The 19872-nt window shown below is 43.3% G+C and overlaps 2 protein-coding genes across 8 annotated transcripts in view; one reads left to right on the forward strand and one right to left on the reverse strand.

Moving 5' to 3' along the window:
• SLX4IP (SLX4 interacting protein) overlaps positions 1–7230 on the forward strand; it is a 77926-nt gene extending 70696 nt beyond the window's left edge. For all 7 annotated transcript variants that reach the window (XM_069008982.1, XM_069008981.1, XM_069008983.1 and 4 more), the window contains one exon: positions 192–7230. In XM_069008982.1, coding sequence (XP_068865083.1) covers positions 192–1020 — 829 coding nt within the window. In that variant the 3' untranslated portion in view covers positions 1021–7230. The remainder of the gene's footprint in view (positions 1–191) is intronic.
• Positions 7231–10192: 2962 nt separating this feature from the next.
• Positions 10193–19872, reverse strand: part of JAG1 (jagged canonical Notch ligand 1) — a 35744-nt gene continuing 26064 nt past the window's right edge. Inside the window, exons 11-26 of the mRNA XM_069008977.1 lie at positions 19718–19764; positions 19042–19215; positions 18406–18556; positions 17722–17886; positions 17099–17212; positions 16359–16472; positions 16140–16253; positions 15899–16015; positions 15363–15390; positions 15165–15250; positions 14254–14367; positions 13920–14029; positions 13602–13838; positions 13138–13269; positions 12538–12688; positions 10193–12175 (exon numbers count right to left, since the gene is read on the reverse strand). Coding sequence (XP_068865078.1) covers positions 11718–12175; positions 12538–12688; positions 13138–13269; positions 13602–13838; positions 13920–14029; positions 14254–14367; positions 15165–15250; positions 15363–15390; positions 15899–16015; positions 16140–16253; positions 16359–16472; positions 17099–17212; positions 17722–17886; positions 18406–18556; positions 19042–19215; positions 19718–19764 — 2312 coding nt within the window. The 3' untranslated portion in view covers positions 10193–11717. The remainder of the gene's footprint in view (positions 12176–12537; positions 12689–13137; positions 13270–13601; positions 13839–13919; positions 14030–14253; positions 14368–15164; positions 15251–15362; positions 15391–15898; positions 16016–16139; positions 16254–16358; positions 16473–17098; positions 17213–17721; positions 17887–18405; positions 18557–19041; positions 19216–19717; positions 19765–19872) is intronic.

Here is a 19872-nt window from a genome sequence, read left to right on the forward strand (position 1 = left end):
AAATCAGATGGATAACGCTTGATACTATCCACACTAGACAAACATTGCTGCTTGTCAAGATGATATGCAGGGATTTTTTCCATGTTCAGAAAGAGGGTGGCCCAAGTGGTGTTTCAGAGTTGGAAAAATGGTAGGTGGAGGCAGTAAAGGTTCTTTTTTCATTTAAAAAACAAAATTCCTTTTTATTGCAGTGTGAAGAGGACAAAACCAAGGAGAAGTAGTGCAAGCAAACCTCAAATCAGCAAGGACTCCAAGAAAGTGTATCTTGGCTTGGGGGACTCGCAGACAGAGAACAGAAAGAACGACTGTCAGACTTCCCTCAGTGCTTGGTCTGATGTGAAACGTAGGAGTCCAGGCCTGCTGAAGGACTGCACAAACACAGCTGAGAGCACCTTGGAGCTTCCTGCGTTAGAGCAGAGAAATTATGTTAATCAGAGACAGCCAGATGATGTTCACAGCCAGCAAAAACCTCACTCTCTGGAGTGGTTGGAGACGAGTCTTCTATGCGAGAACCCTCCTTGCAGCTCTGAGTCAGCGCTGCCGGCTCCAAAACACAGTCAGAGAGTGACCAAAGCACAGGCTCAGCTAAAGACCTGTGGTTCAGAGGAAAAGCTGGAGCATTTCACAAAAGTGTCCTCTGAAGGGACTCCTTTAACTTCTATCAATACAGAAATTAATAAATGTGATGATAATTGTTTGGGTCCATTCCTGGAGGAGGAGAAACCCCTTAATTTCAGGCTGTTTTCAAAGCAAGACATGACAAAGACTGTGGCTGACAAGAAATCATTGAGAAAAAACCCCTCCTGGTCTCTGTCAGCGATCAGCAGTGGAGTGCAGACAAGCCAAAATGAGCCAAGCACAGCCACTGAAGAGTTGCCTGCAGCGCCAACATCTTGTCTAGAACTGCACCCTGTGTCTTCAGAGAAGCTTTCCCAAAAAAGAAAAAAAGAAATGGAAAATGGTCTCAGGAAGTTAAAACTGCGAAGGCTTAAAAAGTCACAATCTGAAATATTACCTTGATGGCACAGGTGGTCGGTCAAGTTTCTGCATAAGTAAATAGTAGGTAGCGATTCAAAATGATGGAAAATAATATAAATACAAAATCAAAATTAGAGAACATGTTAAGAAAATTTTGTTAACTAAGGATCTTAGTCATTTGTAACTTTAGTAACGATAATCCTTTTAAGTCTTTAGGAATTAGACATTATTATTGCACAAATCAGCGTCATATTTATAGAAAGAAATATCTCTTATAATATTTACTAAGCAAAATTTTAGATTTATGCATGTTCAGTGCTATTAAAAAGTCCTATCAGCTGGTGACAGGAAAAGGTAAAACCCCTTGTGTGATCTGTTAGCAGCTGCAGTTATTTGGTATCTTGCTTGTTTCTGAACATGTAGTTTATTTTAGTAAAAATTAACCCTCTCTCTATATTAGAAAGTTTATGGTTACTCACATGATCTTTACAACAATAAAGCAAATTGAGGTTATTTCAAATAAATCTTGAACCAGGATTAATAGCTGATGATTTGAGGCCCACTTTTTCAGAGAAATTTCAAAATAACTATAGTTTCTGCTTGTGTAGTTTTGATATGAACATTTCTTTCTAGCCCATGTTGTGGATACAAGTCATCATGCATTTCATTTTGGGGAAAAATGAAGGTTGTTTTTATATATTTAGATTTATATATTTCCACCTGGATGTGCAGACATTGCTCTTGGGTGAAGTTCATATATAAATGTGTACACATCTTCATGCATACATGTTTCAAAATCAGGCCTTGCTTGTGTGCAAGGGCAACACACTGGTGTTCATGTGTTAGTGATACCCAAGTTAATTCTTATTTTACGATAATTTTTAATTTCATAGTGCTTGTTCATACTGCTTTTTAAATTTAAATGATAATGAGCTAAAGAAACGTACCTTTTTTATTTAATGCTTATCTTTTTTAGGTGTGTAAAATAAATTTATAAGCCATTTTCTTTCATCATTTTTAAGATCAGTGTGACCACAGACACTGAGTCAGCAGTGCCCTGGCAGCCAGGAGGGCCAGCCATGTCCTTGAGATGCACCAGGCACAGCATTGCCAGCCGGGCACAGGAGGGAATTGTTCTGCTCTGCTCTGACCTGGGGCAGCCCCTCCTCATGTGCTGGGGACAGTTTTGGGCACTGCAATATAAAAAAGATATAAAGGTGTTAGAGAACATCTAGAGGGGAGTCCATGAGGATGGTGAAGAGCTTTGAGGGGAAGCTGTATGAGGAGCAGCTGAGGGCACTGGGTCTATTCAGCCTGGAAAAGAGGAGACTGAGGAGAGATCTCACTGCAACTACAACTTCCTTGTGAGTGGAACAGGAGGGGCAGGCACCGATCTCTTCTCCCTGGGGGCCAGCGACAGGACTGTGGGAATGGCCTGAAGTTGTGGCAGGGAAGGTTTAGGTTGGATATCAGGAATAGGTTTTTCACCCAGAGGGTGGTTGGGCACTGGAACAGGCTCCTCAGGGAGGTGGTCACTGCACCCGCGCCTGGCAGAGCTCAAGAAGCATTTGAACAATGTTCCCACGCGCAGGGTGGGACTGTTGGGGTGTCTTGTGCAGGGCCAGGAGCTGGACTTTGATGATCCTTGTGAGTCCCTTCCCACTCAGCATATTCTGTGATCTATGATTTTATGTGAAGTAATTTAGAAAAATCTCAGTGACATTTACTTATGACTGTGGATATCCTCATTGAGGTTAAGGAGATGATTCACATCCAGGAGCATTAGAGTTGGTGGTGTAACCCAGGTCCTATGAGAGTTAGCAGCTCTGCAGCTGACAGCAAGACACTGCTGATTGTACAGCTTCCTCCTGCTGGAAATAATTTCTGCTCCTGCTGCAAATGAAAAAGATTCTGCATGTGTCTGGAGAACATGTTCTCTTTTTTCTTTCTGCTGTTTGGGTGATGTTTCTCAGTGCTTTGCAGTCAGGTTGCTAATCCTTACCCAGCTCCAGGTTCTGCTAAAAGGTCTTTCCCAGTACCAGCAAAACCAAGGCTGCAAAGAACCTGGTTTGGAGGAAGAAGAGCCTGAGGTATGTTCACTGTTGTCTTTTTTATGTGCTAGAGATACTGGGCCAGGAAGGGAGTAAAAAGCACCTTTTTGACGGACTTGAAAGAGATACAGGGATATTTAATTGAGTATTTATCAGAAAAATGAGAGTAGTTGGAATAATTTGATAATTTATATTAAAGTCTTAACATAGATAACTCAAGTGTCAGAAACCAGAAGGCAACCACATACGGTTTTTATCATCCCATACTGTTATTCTATATACATATATATGTATATTTTAACCTTATAGTTACAATTTAGTTTTAGTCTTAACTGAATAACATGCCTGCCTGCACCCTTTAAAATTATTGGTCATACATTTATAGGGGGCTTGGGTAGATTAAACCATTGTTTGTGTAGCTAAGAACACTTGATTTTTCCTTTAGGATATTGTGTTATGTTACTTAAAATGCTGTTTTCATCTCCTCTCTGATGCCTGGGAACATCTTGCTTTCAAAGCAGTGATCATGCAACAGTGAGACATGTAGGGTGATTGAGGGTGTTAGAGCCTGGAGAGTCAGAACAAAGGCGGGTGGACTTTCTCACAAGTCCACAGTGACATCATTCCTTCTGTCCTTGATAAGTTCTAGGCTCTTTGGAGCTGTGTATTTTTGAGCTTTGTTACTATGAAAAGTTGTGTCTTGGATCCTGTCAGAAATGCAACTATTCAGGGAAAATGCTTTGAATTCATGGTCGTTTTTGGATTTTAGATGGTGTTGCAGCTCAAAACTGCTTTCTTTTGTCTGTGCAGCAGGACTTCTATACCAGCTACCCTTTTGCAAACCTGGTGGTGCTTTGGGGTTGCTGGGACACCTAGGTTGTGACCGTGTCTCTCTCCTCTCTCTACTTCTAGCCCAGGGTCATCTCACACTTAGCATTTTTCTTTATCACCCATCCACCTGCACCCAGAAGGCTGGCAGAGGTGTGGTCTGACAGGCTCTTGAACCACAAACCTGATTTCCTAAGTCAGGTTTAGGGGGAAAAAAGGAACTGGAAACTGAGTTGGAGTAAAATTAGCAGTTTGCAAGTCTTGGCTTTCTATTACCAAATTGCTTCTGTGCAGCATTAGCATACCTTTCTGTAAAAGTAATGAATATTTAAGCCTCTGTTCTCTTCTGAAACAGCCACTGAAGCACAGAAACAATGCCTTTGGTTCATTTTTTTATCCTAAACCAGTCAGTTTTGATGGGTTATTATTTTTAATGAATCATCTGGTTCATTTGGTCTGTGCTGCTTGCTGATAATGAGCAGTCCTTTCCTAGTGAAACACTTTCTGCTGCGTGCAGATGATCATTGCCATTATTCTTTACATCAAAGCAGTTAAAAATATTTGTTTAGTGGACTTTTATGGTTAAACATATATCAAAAGCTAGACCAGCCTTTTACATAATCATTTATAAAGAGGAAGCAGCTCATGTGAATTCTCCCTTGCCCAGTGTTTGTTGGTAGGAAAGTTTTAAGTATCCCAAGATCTTGTGGGTACTAAGCTTTGTGCTGGTTCTGGTGTTACCTGCCAGGTAGGCACCCAAACTTCCCTTCCTACAGAACGTTTTGACCAAGTGAGGTGTTAAGTAACTTCCAAAGACATTTATTTGGTCAGTGTGAACTTCCTTCCCTGCTCAGCATGTGGATTGCATTGGCTGAGTTTTAATTGGCATTTTGTATCATCATCTCATTGGCTTTGACTGGAAAATGGTTTCTTTCTAAAGAAAAAAAAAAAAGAGGAAATATTTTTCTGTTTTCAATTGGAATAAGAAAGATGTGAAATATAGGCTCTCCCAGATTGCATGCTATGAGTAGTTATCTCCTTGGCTTTATCAGTACCCAGGGAAAGGTTTTGTTCTCTATTCAAACAGCTGCAGCAAACAGAGGCAATAGCACTGAGCCTCTTTGCCAGCAGTGGGAAGTGCGGGTTGGCCTCAGAAATTAGCTTTAATAAAAGGCACTCCTCACTTCTTTGCGTTGTGCTTTTTCTCCTTTAATAAACATTAACTCACTTCCAGTAAGCCAAGTGAAGGAGAAGATGTGGGCTGAGGGGAATGGCCACGCACGGAGCCTTTCATCAGAGGGATATCAAAGCGCTCAGCAGCTGAACCTCAGGGAGCTGGAAGTGCTTATTCTGACAGCTGGGGCAGCACTGAGGGAAGTAGTGCTTCCAAGGTAAAGCAAGCTGGTTAAGGAACAGCAAATTCTTTCATCAACTCACACAACTCCTTCTGTCCACGTGTTTTCCCCAGATAATTAAAATTGAACCTTGTAGTGTATGACCTTGTCCTTTCCACAGTGGCAATAAGGTGACATTTTCAGGTGGGGACTTTTTGTTTATTTGGTGTTGTCTTATGCTGAGAAATCCTAAAAGTTGTGGAAATGATGGAGTGTCACAAGGCATTTCAGATGTAACCTGGAAATTGTCCAGGAAATTAGCCACAACCCTCCTACCTTCTTTACTATCCACTTAAATTATTCCAGAGCTGGGACTCTGTTCCTGTGAGAGCTGACAGTGCACCTTTTTTGAATGAGATTTTAAGTGATTTGCTCCCATTCTGTCCAAGTTAAATCCTTTAGTACAGTAGTAGGAATTGGTACTCTAGCTCCATAACTGCCTTGCTTGCTGGCATAGTAATTCTCTTTTTTATTTATGCATCAGATCTTTAAAGAAAAGTGTCTCGAGCTCTAATTCTAGAGCTGGGCATGCCCCTTTTTAATATTAATATGATCTCATAGTGCTAGAATGAAAGGAATAGAGATTTATTTCTCCACCCTGTAGAGAAACTGGTTGAAACAATTTGCACATCACAGAAGGCGCTCGCTGGCAGATCTGGGCTGGGACTCCGGTCTGACGCCGTCTGATCCCGTATGGCTCTGCTGCTGCCCCGGTGCCAGGGAGGCAGCTGCTGAACCATACAGAGCCTGCACCCCTCTCCTCCTCCTCTGCTCCAGAAACTGGAGTTAATCCTTGCACAGCTATTTTACTGCATTTTCCCTCTCTGGGAGCAATCACTGACCTTTGCAAGCAAACTCAGTGGCACTGGCAAACAGTTACCACAATGGCCACTGCTGTCAATGCTGAAAAAAGAGGAAGCCAAAAAATTCTTAAATATACTCAAATATTCTTGCTTCCGTTTGAAGGGGAGGGGGAGGTTACGCAATCACTTCCATCTTCTGGGGAGGAAAAGGCTGAATTTGGTACTTCCCTTGTCAGAACTTCTCGTCTTTGCAGGAACTCCTAAAAACCATGAAGGCGCTCTGCCTTGTGACTCCACAGATGGCAGGCCAGCACCCTGAACCTGGGATAGCTGGGAGGCAGGGCTGGATTCCAGCCCGAGGGCTGGAAGATAAGGAGCAGAATCAGGCAGTCTTCAAGGAGCAGCAGGGAGCATAACCTTGTACATGTTAGCTTGGCAGGGAGCTGATTAATAACATTAACTCTTGCTGTGCAGGTGTCAGCTGGTGTGAGAACAGGAGGTGTGTCTGTGCAAGGGAAAATGGTTTCACCAGGACATGACTGGAGATGCAGTTGCACGTTTGGGCCCCAACCCGGTTCACGTTCCTGGCCTGAGGGGCTTCAGGTCCCAGCGCTCACCAGCTGCCCTTGGCTCCTGTCAGCAGTGGCGAGGGAGCCGTTCCCAAGGCTGGCATTCCCGGTGACATGAATATGATGGTGTGAAGGTTGATGTAACCTGCATCATCAGCACCTTTCCCAGGTACCTCTACGTAAGATGGGCCTTTTCCATGCGGAGGTGCAGAGCTTTGATGTGGCCGTGTTCAGCTCAGGCTGAACCAAACCCAGATTTGGCAGGTTCAATTAGCTGTAGGTAGAGCGAAGCTCAGAGTGCTATGGGGAGCTATTTTATTTTATTTTATTTTATTTTGTTTTGTTTTGTTTTGTCTTTAAAGCTCCTATGCTTAACTGGCAGCTCAGGAAGCACATGTTTTTTATTTCTTAGGTGAAGGAGGATCCAAGGAACAAACACATATTAGCAGCAGGAAACTTCTCCTGACTAAACAGAATGTATCTGCCCTGAGTAGTAAAGTGTGAACTGGCAAAGTATGATTTCCACAAAAATAAATGTGCCTTGGTATCCTAAGGCGGAAGCCCTAAACTTCATGTTTCTATTTATTTTCATGGCAACGAAAACCACTTCATAGACCAGCCCCCATCCTGGTGGTGGATCTGGGCTTTGGGGGACTGTTCTTGTGTTACAGTCACCAGTGTACCATTGAGATAGGAGGATTAATTAAAAATACTATTATGGCAATTGCGCAGAATTTTCTGACTGCCCCCTGTACAAATTGCATTATTCTAATTTTCTAACACCATGAGGTAGCAACAAAAGGAGGAAAAATCCATGGGGAAATGGGGAAAAGCAGGGGTGTGTGGAGGAGCTCTGCAGTAACAAAACCTCTGTATGGAGCACAGGAAAGGCTGGAAATAAATAAATGAACTCTGGGCTCAGGGCTTTGACACGTTTTGAAGCTTGAGGAACCCAGGTTTTGCTTTCACTGAGTCTTCAGATACCTAAACAGCTTTGTCACTGAATTTACATTGTTAAATGATTAAGTCTATAAATAGAAATGGCCACAGTAGGTTCTGAAGAAGCCTGACAAATACATGTTCCCAGAAATAGCAAATGCCCTATTTTCATTTAATTACTTTTTGCTTAAGAGAAGGCAGACTCTTAAAAATTCCTAAAAATTCAAGTATGTTTGAGCCCTTTGGAAGAGGTAGTTGGTTTCCGTATCATTGAATTTGAGACCCATGTTAACAGTGGACAGCAGGAAGATGGTTAATTCAACATGGGAAAGCAGTCAGGGAATAGCCTGGCTTTGCCCTTTGGAGGCAGGTGGAAGATTCTATTATCTTTAAGTGGCTTTTTTGGACATGACGTGTTTGCTTTATTGCAGATTTAGAAGTCAGGGAACAAAGGGAAATAAATACTCATGGGATTTGTTTGATGAGGAATTATTGAAGTGGTCAGCTGAAGCTAATCTTGTTGACTTCCCCTTCAGGAGGCAGTAAACTAAACAGGCTCCACTACTTGCCCTGTGCAGCATGTGAGTGTGAAGAGTAAAAGCAGCAGCCAGCCAAAGTAGAGTAGCCACGATGGAAACCTTCTAAAGCGAGTTTAAAATTAAAAAATTAACACTAATTAGATTTCATCAATTTTTTTGACAGCTGTAAAAAAAGTACAGAAGAAAGTATTTCTCACTCCCAGGTTTTGTTGGCAGTCAGTGTCTTGTCTTGGTTTGAAAGACAGGTGTCTGCTAAGGAAAGCAGGAGCCTCCCTTGGAATGGAAAATGTAACCCCCTTCCTTCCAAATTATTATAATTTTGAAATTAAGGGGCTTTCAGGCAAAGATATCAGGAATAGTAATAACAGTTCTTTACTAATATATATATATATATATATATATATATATATATATATAAAACAAGGCAAACAAACACCCCCAGCTGTGGCAGCAGCAGCAGCAAACAGAGCAGAAGCCCAGCCCCAGCCTCTCTGGGCTGCAGGCGGTTTCCCCTCGGGTGCAGTTCCACTCACAGCCGGCAGGGGCGCCGGGGGCTCCCGGCCGGGCAGGGCGGCTGCGATGGTTCCCCGCGCCTGCAGGGGGCGCTGTGGCGCGAGCTCGGGGAGCACACGGTGATGGCAGAGTAGATGGAGCCGGGAAGGGATGGAAGAAGGGCTTCACAAACTCCCAGGGGCAGCCGATCCTGGTGCCCCAGCAGGACCCTTGGGAGCAGCAAACTGGAAGGGCAGGAATGAGCAGAAAATCCCAGGTGGTAGAAGGGATGAATCAAACTCCACGGCTGTAGTGGGAATCTGGGGATCTCTTGGCAGGTCAGGAGTGAGGAGCTACAGTGTAGCAAAGACTCAGAGTGGTGGCAAAGGAATGGTGGGGGTGGGGCAGCTGTGGCCCAGATCCCAGCAGGTTAGGGAGAAGCAGGTTTGGGATCCCAGGGTTTTTCCCCTGAGGCACCCGAGCAGTGAAAAGTCCCTCTTTTAGTGAGGTGGTGTTAAATAGGGTCCCAATGCAATGGCTGCTCCAGCGAGCAAGCTCCACTGGTGATAGAAGAAAGGCAGCAGAAGACAGAACCCCACAGTGGTGATGAATTCTCCCCACAGCAACTGCAGCTTCTCTCCCCTCCGAACGCCAAGAGAACAAGAGGAGCTAGGGCCTCCACCCAACTCCTTTTTCCCAGTCCAAATCTCGTGGCATCTCTGCCTTCCACGAGGAACCCCAGGTAAAAGAGAGTAGCCATCTGGACCTGTCCCCGAGCTGCCGCCAGGTCTTTTGTCTCTCTTAAGTATCCAGTTATTGTCTCCTAGCAACACGTATGTGGGAAAATTCCTTAAGAGGAAAAAACCAAAAGGAGAATTCCTAAAACCCCAACATTATTCATATCGCAGCAATCTGTATATAAAATATCTGTTTATTTACTACAAACAAATACAGATGCGAAGGCCTAACCTTGCAGCAGGCTCGTTTAACTATTTTTCAATGAACTTGTTACACATTTAATTGTTCCTTCAGCTTTGCAGTAGCCCTTTACCAGAACAACTTTGCAGCTTCATCAGAACATGGTAAAACCAGAGCAGCCCCTGAGCCAGCAACCCCCTGCACACAGGTGGGAGGGGCAGCATTAGTTCAGCATTCGAAGCCGTCGTGTTGAATACTTTCAGAGTTTATTTTCTGCTTTACAAAGCGCTTTTTGCCCACTAGAAATCAGCATCATCTATGGATCCCTTCCCATCCAGGTCAGCACTTTGGATCTTGCCTAGCTACTTAGATTTGGGTCCTATCTGGGGGCAGCTCATTGGCCCGTGCAGGGTAAACTCATTGCACAAGTGCAGCCACACCATCCTCTCTCAGGAGAACACCGAGGGACATTGGCCAAGAGGCAGTGAGAACAAGGGACATGCTGCTTTCCAACCTCCTCAACGCCATTTGGAGCCAGAGGGGAACGTGTAATCATCTAACAAAAAAACTGACTCCACCAAAGGCAGGGGCAGGTCCTTGGAAACCTCCAGCAGCACCTGCCCCTGCTTTTGCACAACTGACTGGCCGGGAGCGCCTCCAAGCTCAATAATCTCCACGCTCTTTTATGTTTTCATACAAAAAATTTAATAAATATTACTTTTCAAGATTTATTGCCAGGAACAACACATCAAAGATGCATTTTCATATAACACTAATATCACAATACAAGGTATCTTCATGATCTCAATGGTTAACCACCGAGATGACTATGTTTATAAGCCTTTTGATCTTAAACATCGTAATAGCACTTTGATTTCCTCACTTGTTAAGGCGGGCAGTGTAATCTATGGCAAACCTACACAGTGATCTTACTGGACATTCTACTGTTCAAGTATTCAACAACTAGCTTATTAGAATACTCCCTAAATGCAGTAGATTACAAAAAAAGTCAAATCTACAAGTGGTTCAGTATTACATATTCATGGTGAGAAGAAAATAATTAGAATTTACAAAATAAGATTGCTGTGTTTCCAACTTCACACGCTAATTTGATATTTTGAATTACATGCAACCACTCACATTTCATCTACATAAAGTAATAGCTCAGTTTTGTTCCCTTAAACTGCTTCTTAGCAGATTATCTGCCTTTCACTCGGTTTTCAAGTCTAAAGCAGCAAAAAAAATTTTCTAGTCTAATTCTCTAAACTGCCTCAGTCAGTACTTACAAATAGTCTTAAAGTGATACTATGGAAGGTGTTTCAAACGTTTGACATTGTACAAAAACCAGCATCAAGGCATGAAAGCCCATCCTATTAAAAATAAACTATTTTAGAACACCTTAGTTTTGGCATATAGGCAACATGTAACAAGAAAATAAATTCAAAATAGAGAAGCCACGAGCTTACAATGCTATCAAAAACCTTCAACTCTAAACACATACATATAAATAAAAAGGAATGATATTTTAAGGCTTATGATTATTAAGTTAATAAATCAAATATACACAGTGATTAATAAAAAAAGAATTATTTACATATCTATACAAACTTCTATTTTTGACACATTTTCCTCTTTAAATTCTTCATTTACCAGCAACTGCTGACAAGTTCCCCCCACCCACCCCCAACAAAAATACAATAAAAAAATAAATAATAAACTTATTTTTGATAGTTGCTGTGGTTCCGAGCTGCAAAGGCACTTTCAAATACAGAACTAGTTGTACGTCACCATAAAACCAATATACAAAAAACTCAAATTCAATAAATATAAATAAAATGTATTATTCTAAAGAAACTGTATAAATCGGAACATCTGGCAAAAAAAAAATGAACACTAAGGAAGAGTAATAAGGCTATGTAATACCTTATGGAACGTCTCCGTGATGGATCAGCTGCAGCTGAATTTACAGGAGGGCACTTTTGACTAGTTTTGCATAGATGTGAAATGCAGCACTTGGTATTCCAGCCAACCACAGCAACTATCATTGCCAGTGTAAGCCAGCTTGTCCAAACTTAAATTAACACAGGGATTCTAAGTAAATAATAGCCTTAGACTCAAATATTACACAACAGTTTAAGAACTACAAGCTCTTGAGTGCCTTTATAATGATACTCAAAGGCCCTGCATGGCAGCACCCCACCGTCTGCTATACGATGTACTCCATCCGATTTAGGCTTTGTGCACTTTCCAAGTCTCTGTTGTCCTGTTTATTTGTCCAGTTTGGGTGTTTTGTAGGGGTGCTGTTGGGGGGCTTTTCATCTCTGTCTACCAAAGTGTATGCTGGCTGCTTGGCAAATCGGGCCTTCTGCTGGTGCTTGTCCATGTCGTCCTCCTCCACCTCGGAGTTGTGTGTCCTTATTTTGGCGATTTTAGAGTTTTTGTTTTCATAGTCTTTTATGGGGACAGTATTTGCTCCGTGTTTCTCAATGGGGTTTTTGATCTGATTCAGCTGCTCCCTTACGTTGTTGGTGGTGTTGTCGTCAGAGGCAGTGTGGGTGTGGCTGCTCTGCTTTCGGCGCTTTTGGATGCACCAGTAAAACACAGTGACCAGGCAACAGATCCAGGCTACTGTTAGGACTGAGCTCAGCAAGGGCACAAGGAAATCTGGAAGAGAGAGGAGAGAGTTAGTCCTGCTGCAAACCACAGGGGACACTTCAGGATGTCTACAGAGAAAACAAATCTCAGTTTTTACACTTTGTTTCTTCACTTATTTCTCCATGAGGAGCACGGAAGGGTAGCAACCCTTTTGCCAGGTCAGGCCAGGGGTTTAGAGAACTTTTTTTTAGGATTTTTAGAAATAAAAAGACCTTGGTGTAAAGCCTCCCCATTGTTCCTGATGAACAGGGCCAAGAAGCAGAGATTCCAAACTTGCTGCAAGTCTCCAAAGAGAGGAAAGCCCCTGCCCCTTGGAAGGGGTGTTCCAGTCAAGGCAAGGTACAGGAGTCTGGGGCCAAGGAGCAGCTCACCTGTTTTGTTCTTGGTCGGCCGCCGCTGCACCCTGACTTCGGCAACGGCAGCGATGAGGGTGTTGTTCCCATCGCGCTTACTGACGAGGTCGATGATCTTATCTGTGATGTCTTTGATCGGGTTTTCATCTTCCCCAGTATCTTCTGCAGACTGCAGGAGAAGGCACACAATTAACACCAAGCACCACATCAGATGCACAGGGGAACCTGCTATTTATAAACCTTCACCGGCAGCGAAGGCTCTTGCTACTTTTAATAGATGACAAAACAGAAACAAAGCAAAAAGGCCTGCTATGGGCAGAAACTAAGAACTCAGAATTTTTGTCCTCATCCTTAAAAAGACCAAAACCTCCAAAAAAGCAAGATGTAACAGAGGAATGTTTTACTCCCCCTATTACAGCTGCCCCCAGATGGCAGCTTTCAGGTACGCACATGTAACCAGAATTCCTTTCCTTTTCTTAAAGGGAATCAGGATGGAAACTAAACCACAAGAAGTGCTGACAAGCCAGGAATTAAGATTTTGATGAAATCCACATGTTGCACACATATCCAAGCAATTAACTACTAAGACACATTTAAAAATATTCCAGGAATACTTACAATAGCAACGTGGATTTCATTATTTGCCAAGTGGGAAGGTTCACAGGTAATATAGATGGAATATTCAACAGAAACATTCTTCAGAATATTCAGATTCCTCAATTCACTGCAAACATGTTCTGTGGTAAGGCCCTGGAGGACACAAAAAAGATGTTGGCTTTGTAAAATACATATGCACGCGAACACACAGATATAAGATTTGTTTGGGATATTTTTTTTCTTGCCCTGAAGTAAGAGTTCTCAAGGGAAAAGGAGGTGGAATTTCCTTCAACCTAGCTTTTGTTCTTCTCTAGTCACAAAAGGATTTAGGCTGCAAGGCTGTATTAATGCTCCTCTGCTTTTTGCTTTCTTTGATAATAAGGCAGTGTCAGCTTTTACCGCACTTTTCCCTATGTGAAACATCATTCTATGCTCTGGGAAGTGAGTCTATGTGTGCCACAGCCCAGTGAGCTGCTGCTACTTACTGGGGCCATCATCTCTTTGTTAAAGGTGAAGGTGATGTTGGCACAGTTGTCCTGGTAGTAGGAATCCGAGTTGCATTTGGTCCTCACAGGCTGCTGGTTGGGGGGCCAGCATTCCCCCACAGCAGCACACGGGTGGGTGAAGCAGTGGTCATCCCGCACAGGGACACAGGTGTGGCCAGCGGGGCACTCACTGGGGCCTTTGCCGTGCAGGACACAAGGCCGAGGGCCACACCAAACCTAGGAGAGAATAAATACTGGTAAGAACCCACTGGTTAGAGCACAGAAAATGGTGTAACCCACAGCACAGCACAGCTGTACCTTAGAACAGGTGACTTTTCCATTCAGACACTGACAGGTATTGCAGTCGTCATCCCACTTAGTCCCATCTGGCATTACCCGAACACTGGTAATGCAAGGCCTTCCTGTAACTGAAGAGAGATTGAACAGAATTATAAGCTTAAAATAGGAAAAAAACCCTTTTCTAAGTTCATCTAAACTTCCCACTAAGTTTGCTTCTTCAATAAAGACACTTGCTTTAAAAAACAACAGATAGTACACCCCAAAACCAACCCCATACAACCACAAACCCATCAACACGCAATTATACAGTTCTTGCTGCAAGTGCTAGGACCAGCTCTGGCATCTGGAATACCTTCTTGGCATCCTGGACCACTGCGACCCGGGGGGCAAATGCAACGGTACCCGTTAATTTCATCTACACAGGTGGCTCCAAAGGCACAGGGCGAGGACTGGCATTCGTTGATATCTATGATGGGAAGGAGAGGAAATAGAATAGTTACTCCATAGTATCCTTTTGTTTTGTCAGGAAAAAGGCAAACATAGGATAGAATTGCCTACTGGAGCTTTATGTTCATTTTCTAGTGTCTCCTGGGACATAGATTCCTGCTTGCAGCACCAGTATAACCTCAGAAAAGTCTTTTGACGTTTCTGCTGTGTGGCACTAACAAAGATCAAAACCTGACCCCTGTGGCTACTTGAGCTTTCCAGGGCAAGGACACATTCCTTCCTACACAGACACACTTCCTCTCCTCTGATGTGTTCCAGTTTTGTCCCCCACTAGATTCTTCAACTGATGTCAATGTTAAACCCTTCCCAGCTCTACTGCTGCTGCGAGACTTCTATGCCATGGCTGTTATTAAAAAAAGTGTCCTCCTACCTGTAATTATTACTAAATTACAGGGAAGCGCATACATCACCTCAGGGCTTGGAGGTGGATTATTAACTGACAAGGTTTTTGGCTGGCACACTTTCATCTCAAGCAGAAGCCTGGGCCACACAAACACAGGGAAGACAGTCCCAAAGGGCATTTTGCCCACTCAGCTGAACCAAGAGGTTTCAGCTCCAGCTGAATGACTTTAAATTTCTTTCATTTGCAGTGTGATTCCTGCCCTCTCCAAATCTGCTACGGATCCAGGTAAGGATAGAGATGACACAAGACATCTATCACTCATCTGATCTACCACTTAACTCAATTAAGATGATTGTCTTGCAACAAGATCCAAGCAAGACAAGAACTGAGGCAGAGAGCCATCGAACACTTACTGATCCTGCAGTCGGGCCCGGCGAAGCCTGGAGCACACTCACAGCGGTACCAGTTCTCTCCATCCACACAAGTGCCACTGTTGTAACTGCAGAGAAAAGGCATTATTACAGACATTAAAAACTGCTACAGATAAAAGGAACCCAGAATTCTAAAACAACAACAACAAAAAAATCAAAGGATAAACATAGCAAACTTACCAAGGATGAGGACTGCAGTCGTTTGTGTCTGCAAAGCAAAGACAGACAGCATTAAACATGCAGACTTTGGCTAATACAGCTCTACTGGCAGTAAAGAATGATCAAACTTCCCCGAATGCCCAAGATACACTTAGCTCAACTTTTACAAAAATATGCTGAAATTCTCTACTAAATTGATTCCAGGCTTGTACCACAAAATTTGTTAACTACATTGTGGAACACATGTACACAGGAAGAGATCCTTGTAAAGAATCTAACGGGGGGAAAAAAGTGGAAGCAGACAGAGCTGCTTGTAGAAAAAGAATGCAGGAGAAAGCAAGACAACATCTGTCTCCACTTAGCTCATTTGCAACTTTCTCATGCCCAGGTCAAGGCTCTATCACATAAAGTCATTAAAAACAAAGATTCAGGTGATGCTAAATCCTACATCAAACAAGCTTTCCCTTCTGGTTTCAATCTTCACTCCAAGGGCGACAGGATGAGCTCATGTTCTCATCATGCAACACTCTGGAAGAGTTCAAGCAGAGCTGACTTACTCTGGGTACATGTGGGTCCTTCCCAGCCCTCCTTGCAGACACAAGTGAAAGAGTCCCCGCTGACTACACAGGTACCACCGTTGTGACAGGGGTTTGGCAGGCAGCTGCTGTTCCTCGCTGTAACACAAACAACATTTGCCGCTCAGTGGTTAGAAAGCCCTCAAGTCTGAGCCAAGAGGAACAGCTGAGGTCAGAGCTGCAGCGCTGCATCTGCTTCCTGGCGATTATGCAGGGTATTTACCTATGTTACAAGTGGCTCCTTCCCATCCCGCAGGACACATGCACTTGAAAGTGTCCCCCTCGTCATAGCACGTCCCCCCGTTGTTGCACGTCGCCTCATCACACTGGCTGTCACCTGTGGAAAACCCAAACTATCCTTAATACTGGTGCTCTCTTATGGCAACAAGTTCAAGCAGCCTATCAGAGCATGCCTGTTATGTTTTGGAAATGCTGAACTTACGGGAGTGGCAAGTTTTTCCTTTCCACCCATTTTTACATTCACAGAAGAAGTCGTTGACCAAGTCTCGGCAAGTTCCTCCATTGTGGCAAGGGTTTTTACTGCAGTCATTAATATCTGGATATGTTAAGGAGAGAAAACAGGCTCAGTGGTGTTTACAGAATTGACAAACAGTGCTTGAAAGGAGCATAACCCATCCCTAATTTTGGCCTGTGTTTCAATCGTGGATTAAATGCTTAAGTCAGTATTTTAAAGCTGTAGGCACTGTCACAGAGATGAAGACTGTTTCACCACATTCCTCCAGTTTGTTTTCATTTTGTTTGTAATCTTGTTTCAGTAAACAAGCAGTGAAAAGGCCTATTACATAAACTGCCCTGTTAGTCAGGGGAAGGGAGCAGAGTGCTCACTCCTCTTCTGCTCCCAAGACTGACAAAATACAAGTGTGATATGCAGACAGCCATTCCTAAAGTGGCATTGATTAATGCAAGGGGGGTTTCTTCCTGGAAGTTATCCAAAGGATAGAGCAGGAAACTGAAGAGTGAGAGAGCCAGGTTCTAATTCCAGGCCAATTTTGTAATTTGGCTTTAGTTCCAATACAAAAGCTTGGGACTCAATGGAAGTACCTGGTCCTCCATGGCCTTTGAAGCAGAGTTTGTTGACACTGGTCACTGTAATCTTAAAGACAGTGCCAGCCAGTGTTCTCCCAAGAGATCTTTCTGTGTGCTGAAGGATGAATAACTTACTCGTTTCACAATACGTTCCTTCCCATCCATCGCTACAAATACATTTGTAGGAGTTGATGCCATCAATGCAAGTGCCACCATTTTTACAGGGGTTGCTCTCACAGTCATTGATATCTACAACAGTTGGGAAGAGAAAAGAGGATTAAAAAAAGAGGGGAAAAAAATCAAACTAAAAGTACAGCTACTAGGAGTCATCATCTTATTACAGACTGTTTGGTGCTACTTCCATTTCTAATACCCTTTGGAGAGGAATGGTTATAAGCAAGATGAAAAAAGGGTAAAAAACTGCGTAAGGTGATGAACCTGTCACTATTAAAAACAGAAAAAATATCAGGAGTCCTTAAGATCCACGTTAAAACCTACTATTAACTCCCTCAGACCTTGTGTACATAAGGTTTTTAAAAACATACGATTCAAGGCCACAGGGTTCATTACTATGAACTTCCCCCAAGGCCTAGCAAATTCCACTCTGCCTCGCCCACGAGGGATATGAAAACTTACAGCAGTTCCAAGGTTCACTGAGTTTCAATGAAGAAACCTTAAAGGGGTTTGGGAGGGAAGGATGGAATCTTTTTCCTGTAAGAGTGGGGGGCAGTAAAATACATTCTCTTTTTTGCTCTTACTCTCATGACAGTAGGTGCCAGTGAATCCTTTGTTGCATTCACAGGTGAATTTTCCACCCGCTTGGCTCTTGCACTTCCCGTGAGGACCACAGACATTGGAAGAGATGTAGCGAACCCCCTCGGGTGTGCTGTTGGAAGCCACTGCCACAGTGCAACTGTCAATTACTGCAGAAAAGCAGAGACCAGCATGAGAATTGCCCATGTGACCTGATTCCTTAAGAACAACATTTTCACTTCCAGCCATGGATGTTTAGAAGACACTCGTGCCATAGAATCCTTTTGATTGGAAAAGACCTTTAAGATCATCGAGTGAAACCATGAACATATGACTGGAAATATGTTTGCTGCTTTAAAATAACAGGACTCTGCCAACTGTGCATAAAATAACCACAGCATCTTATCTGATGATTGCTGGACCACATCCATGGCCTGGAATAAATGCATCAGGGTGTTTGCTACCTGTGCTTTCTGTCCACATTGACGTAAAACTGTCTTTCAATAGCTGATACTTACAAATATCACTCATCTTTTCACACAGAGACCTAAGGCAGAGGGCAAAATTCAGCCTCTTTATATCAGAGCTACTCAAGTGACTCCCTTGCAGGGGCTGCACTAGGGCTCCAGCGAGGGGAGGGGCAGGAACCATTGCCAGACATTCCCATTGACCCGCAAGGCAACACAAACCTTCGCAAGGAGTCGTGCGGCAGTGATCCTTCAGGTGGGAGCAGTTCTTCCCTTCGTAATCCTCAGGGCAGTTACAGAAATAGTCCATGGCAAGATTGAAGCACTGGGCACCGTTCTGGCATGGATTTGGCTCACAGTAATCTATGTCCAGCTGTAAGTAGTGCACAGAGAGGGAAGGGAAATAGGAAGGGGGAGGAAAAGGAGTGAGGGAAAGCTGAGTGAAAGAGGTTTATCATGGCCTTCCCTCACCATGCTGACATTGTGGAATCTGACCTTTTTATCTGCTGTCTCAAAGAATCATTCATAGCACACAGAGTTTAGACGGACTTGCCACTATTTCAGCAGACAACTCTTGATATTAAATTGCCAGAGTTAATAGTTAGAGCTCCACAAAGCCTGACGTGCAAACCCTGCAGTCTGCTTAACAAAGAGAATCCGCTGCAGCCTGTCAGGGGTTTGTTGGTTTCTTTCCCCCCCCAATATATATTAATCAAGCACTTTCTTGGCAGACTGACAGCGATATCGAGTACAACTTTATACTATGCTTCACTGGATGCAAGGCATTCCGTGCTCAGATCCGCAGCGTTGGAACAAACGGCACTGGCTGAGGGCCTGCCTTTCACCCAGCCTTCTTACCTGACAGAGGTTTCCTGAGAAACCAGCGGGACACAGACATTGGAATCCATTGATTTCATCCTGGCAATGACCCCCATTCATGCAAGGGTTACTTGCACATTCATTGATGTCTTTCTCACAGTGATCTCCTGCATAGCCAGGTGGACAGATACACCGATAACCATTAACCAAGTCCTGGGAAAGAACAAAAAAAAGTTTAGAGTTAAGGTTTTTCCTCCCTCGATATATTCTTATTAAGAAAAAAAAGTTTAAAAAAGTTAAAAAATAAAAATCATATTACTGTGTCCAAACAAGGCAAAAATATTTAGAGGGGAAAAAACACACACACAGAGACCCAGTCCCAGCTTACACTCCTAATTTCCAGGCAGGATACATTAATCCACAGGTTGAAGGCAAGTGCCTGCATTTCCAGTAAGTATGCACAACCACCAGCCCATTCACTGGTGACACTGACAGTGAAAATGAGTCATTTATTGAAGTTATATTCTTTCGCCCTTACTGTTCTACAGACATATCTCGACATGCAGTAGCATGACATAGGCCCTCCCCCCAACTTAAAGAAATGACAATTTATACCAGCTAATTGCTATTTTCCAAACAATTTGTGCTTAGACTCAAATGCTTCAGTTACTGCTGCAAGTCTTGGGGAAACCAAAGCAAAACAAGAATGGCTTACCCGACAGGATCCTCCATTCTGACATTGTCCACGACAGTCGTTAATATCTGCAACAAAATTAGCATGGTTAGAAGGCAAAAATGTATTTACACTAGATAGAGAGTTCAGTTCTCTCTACAACTGCAGCTAGATAAACCTTTTGTCAAGTTTCCTGC

Source organism: Aphelocoma coerulescens, chromosome 3, assembly GCF_041296385.1.
Source record: "Aphelocoma coerulescens isolate FSJ_1873_10779 chromosome 3, UR_Acoe_1.0, whole genome shotgun sequence".
Lineage (NCBI taxonomy): Eukaryota > Metazoa > Chordata > Aves > Passeriformes > Corvidae > Aphelocoma > Aphelocoma coerulescens.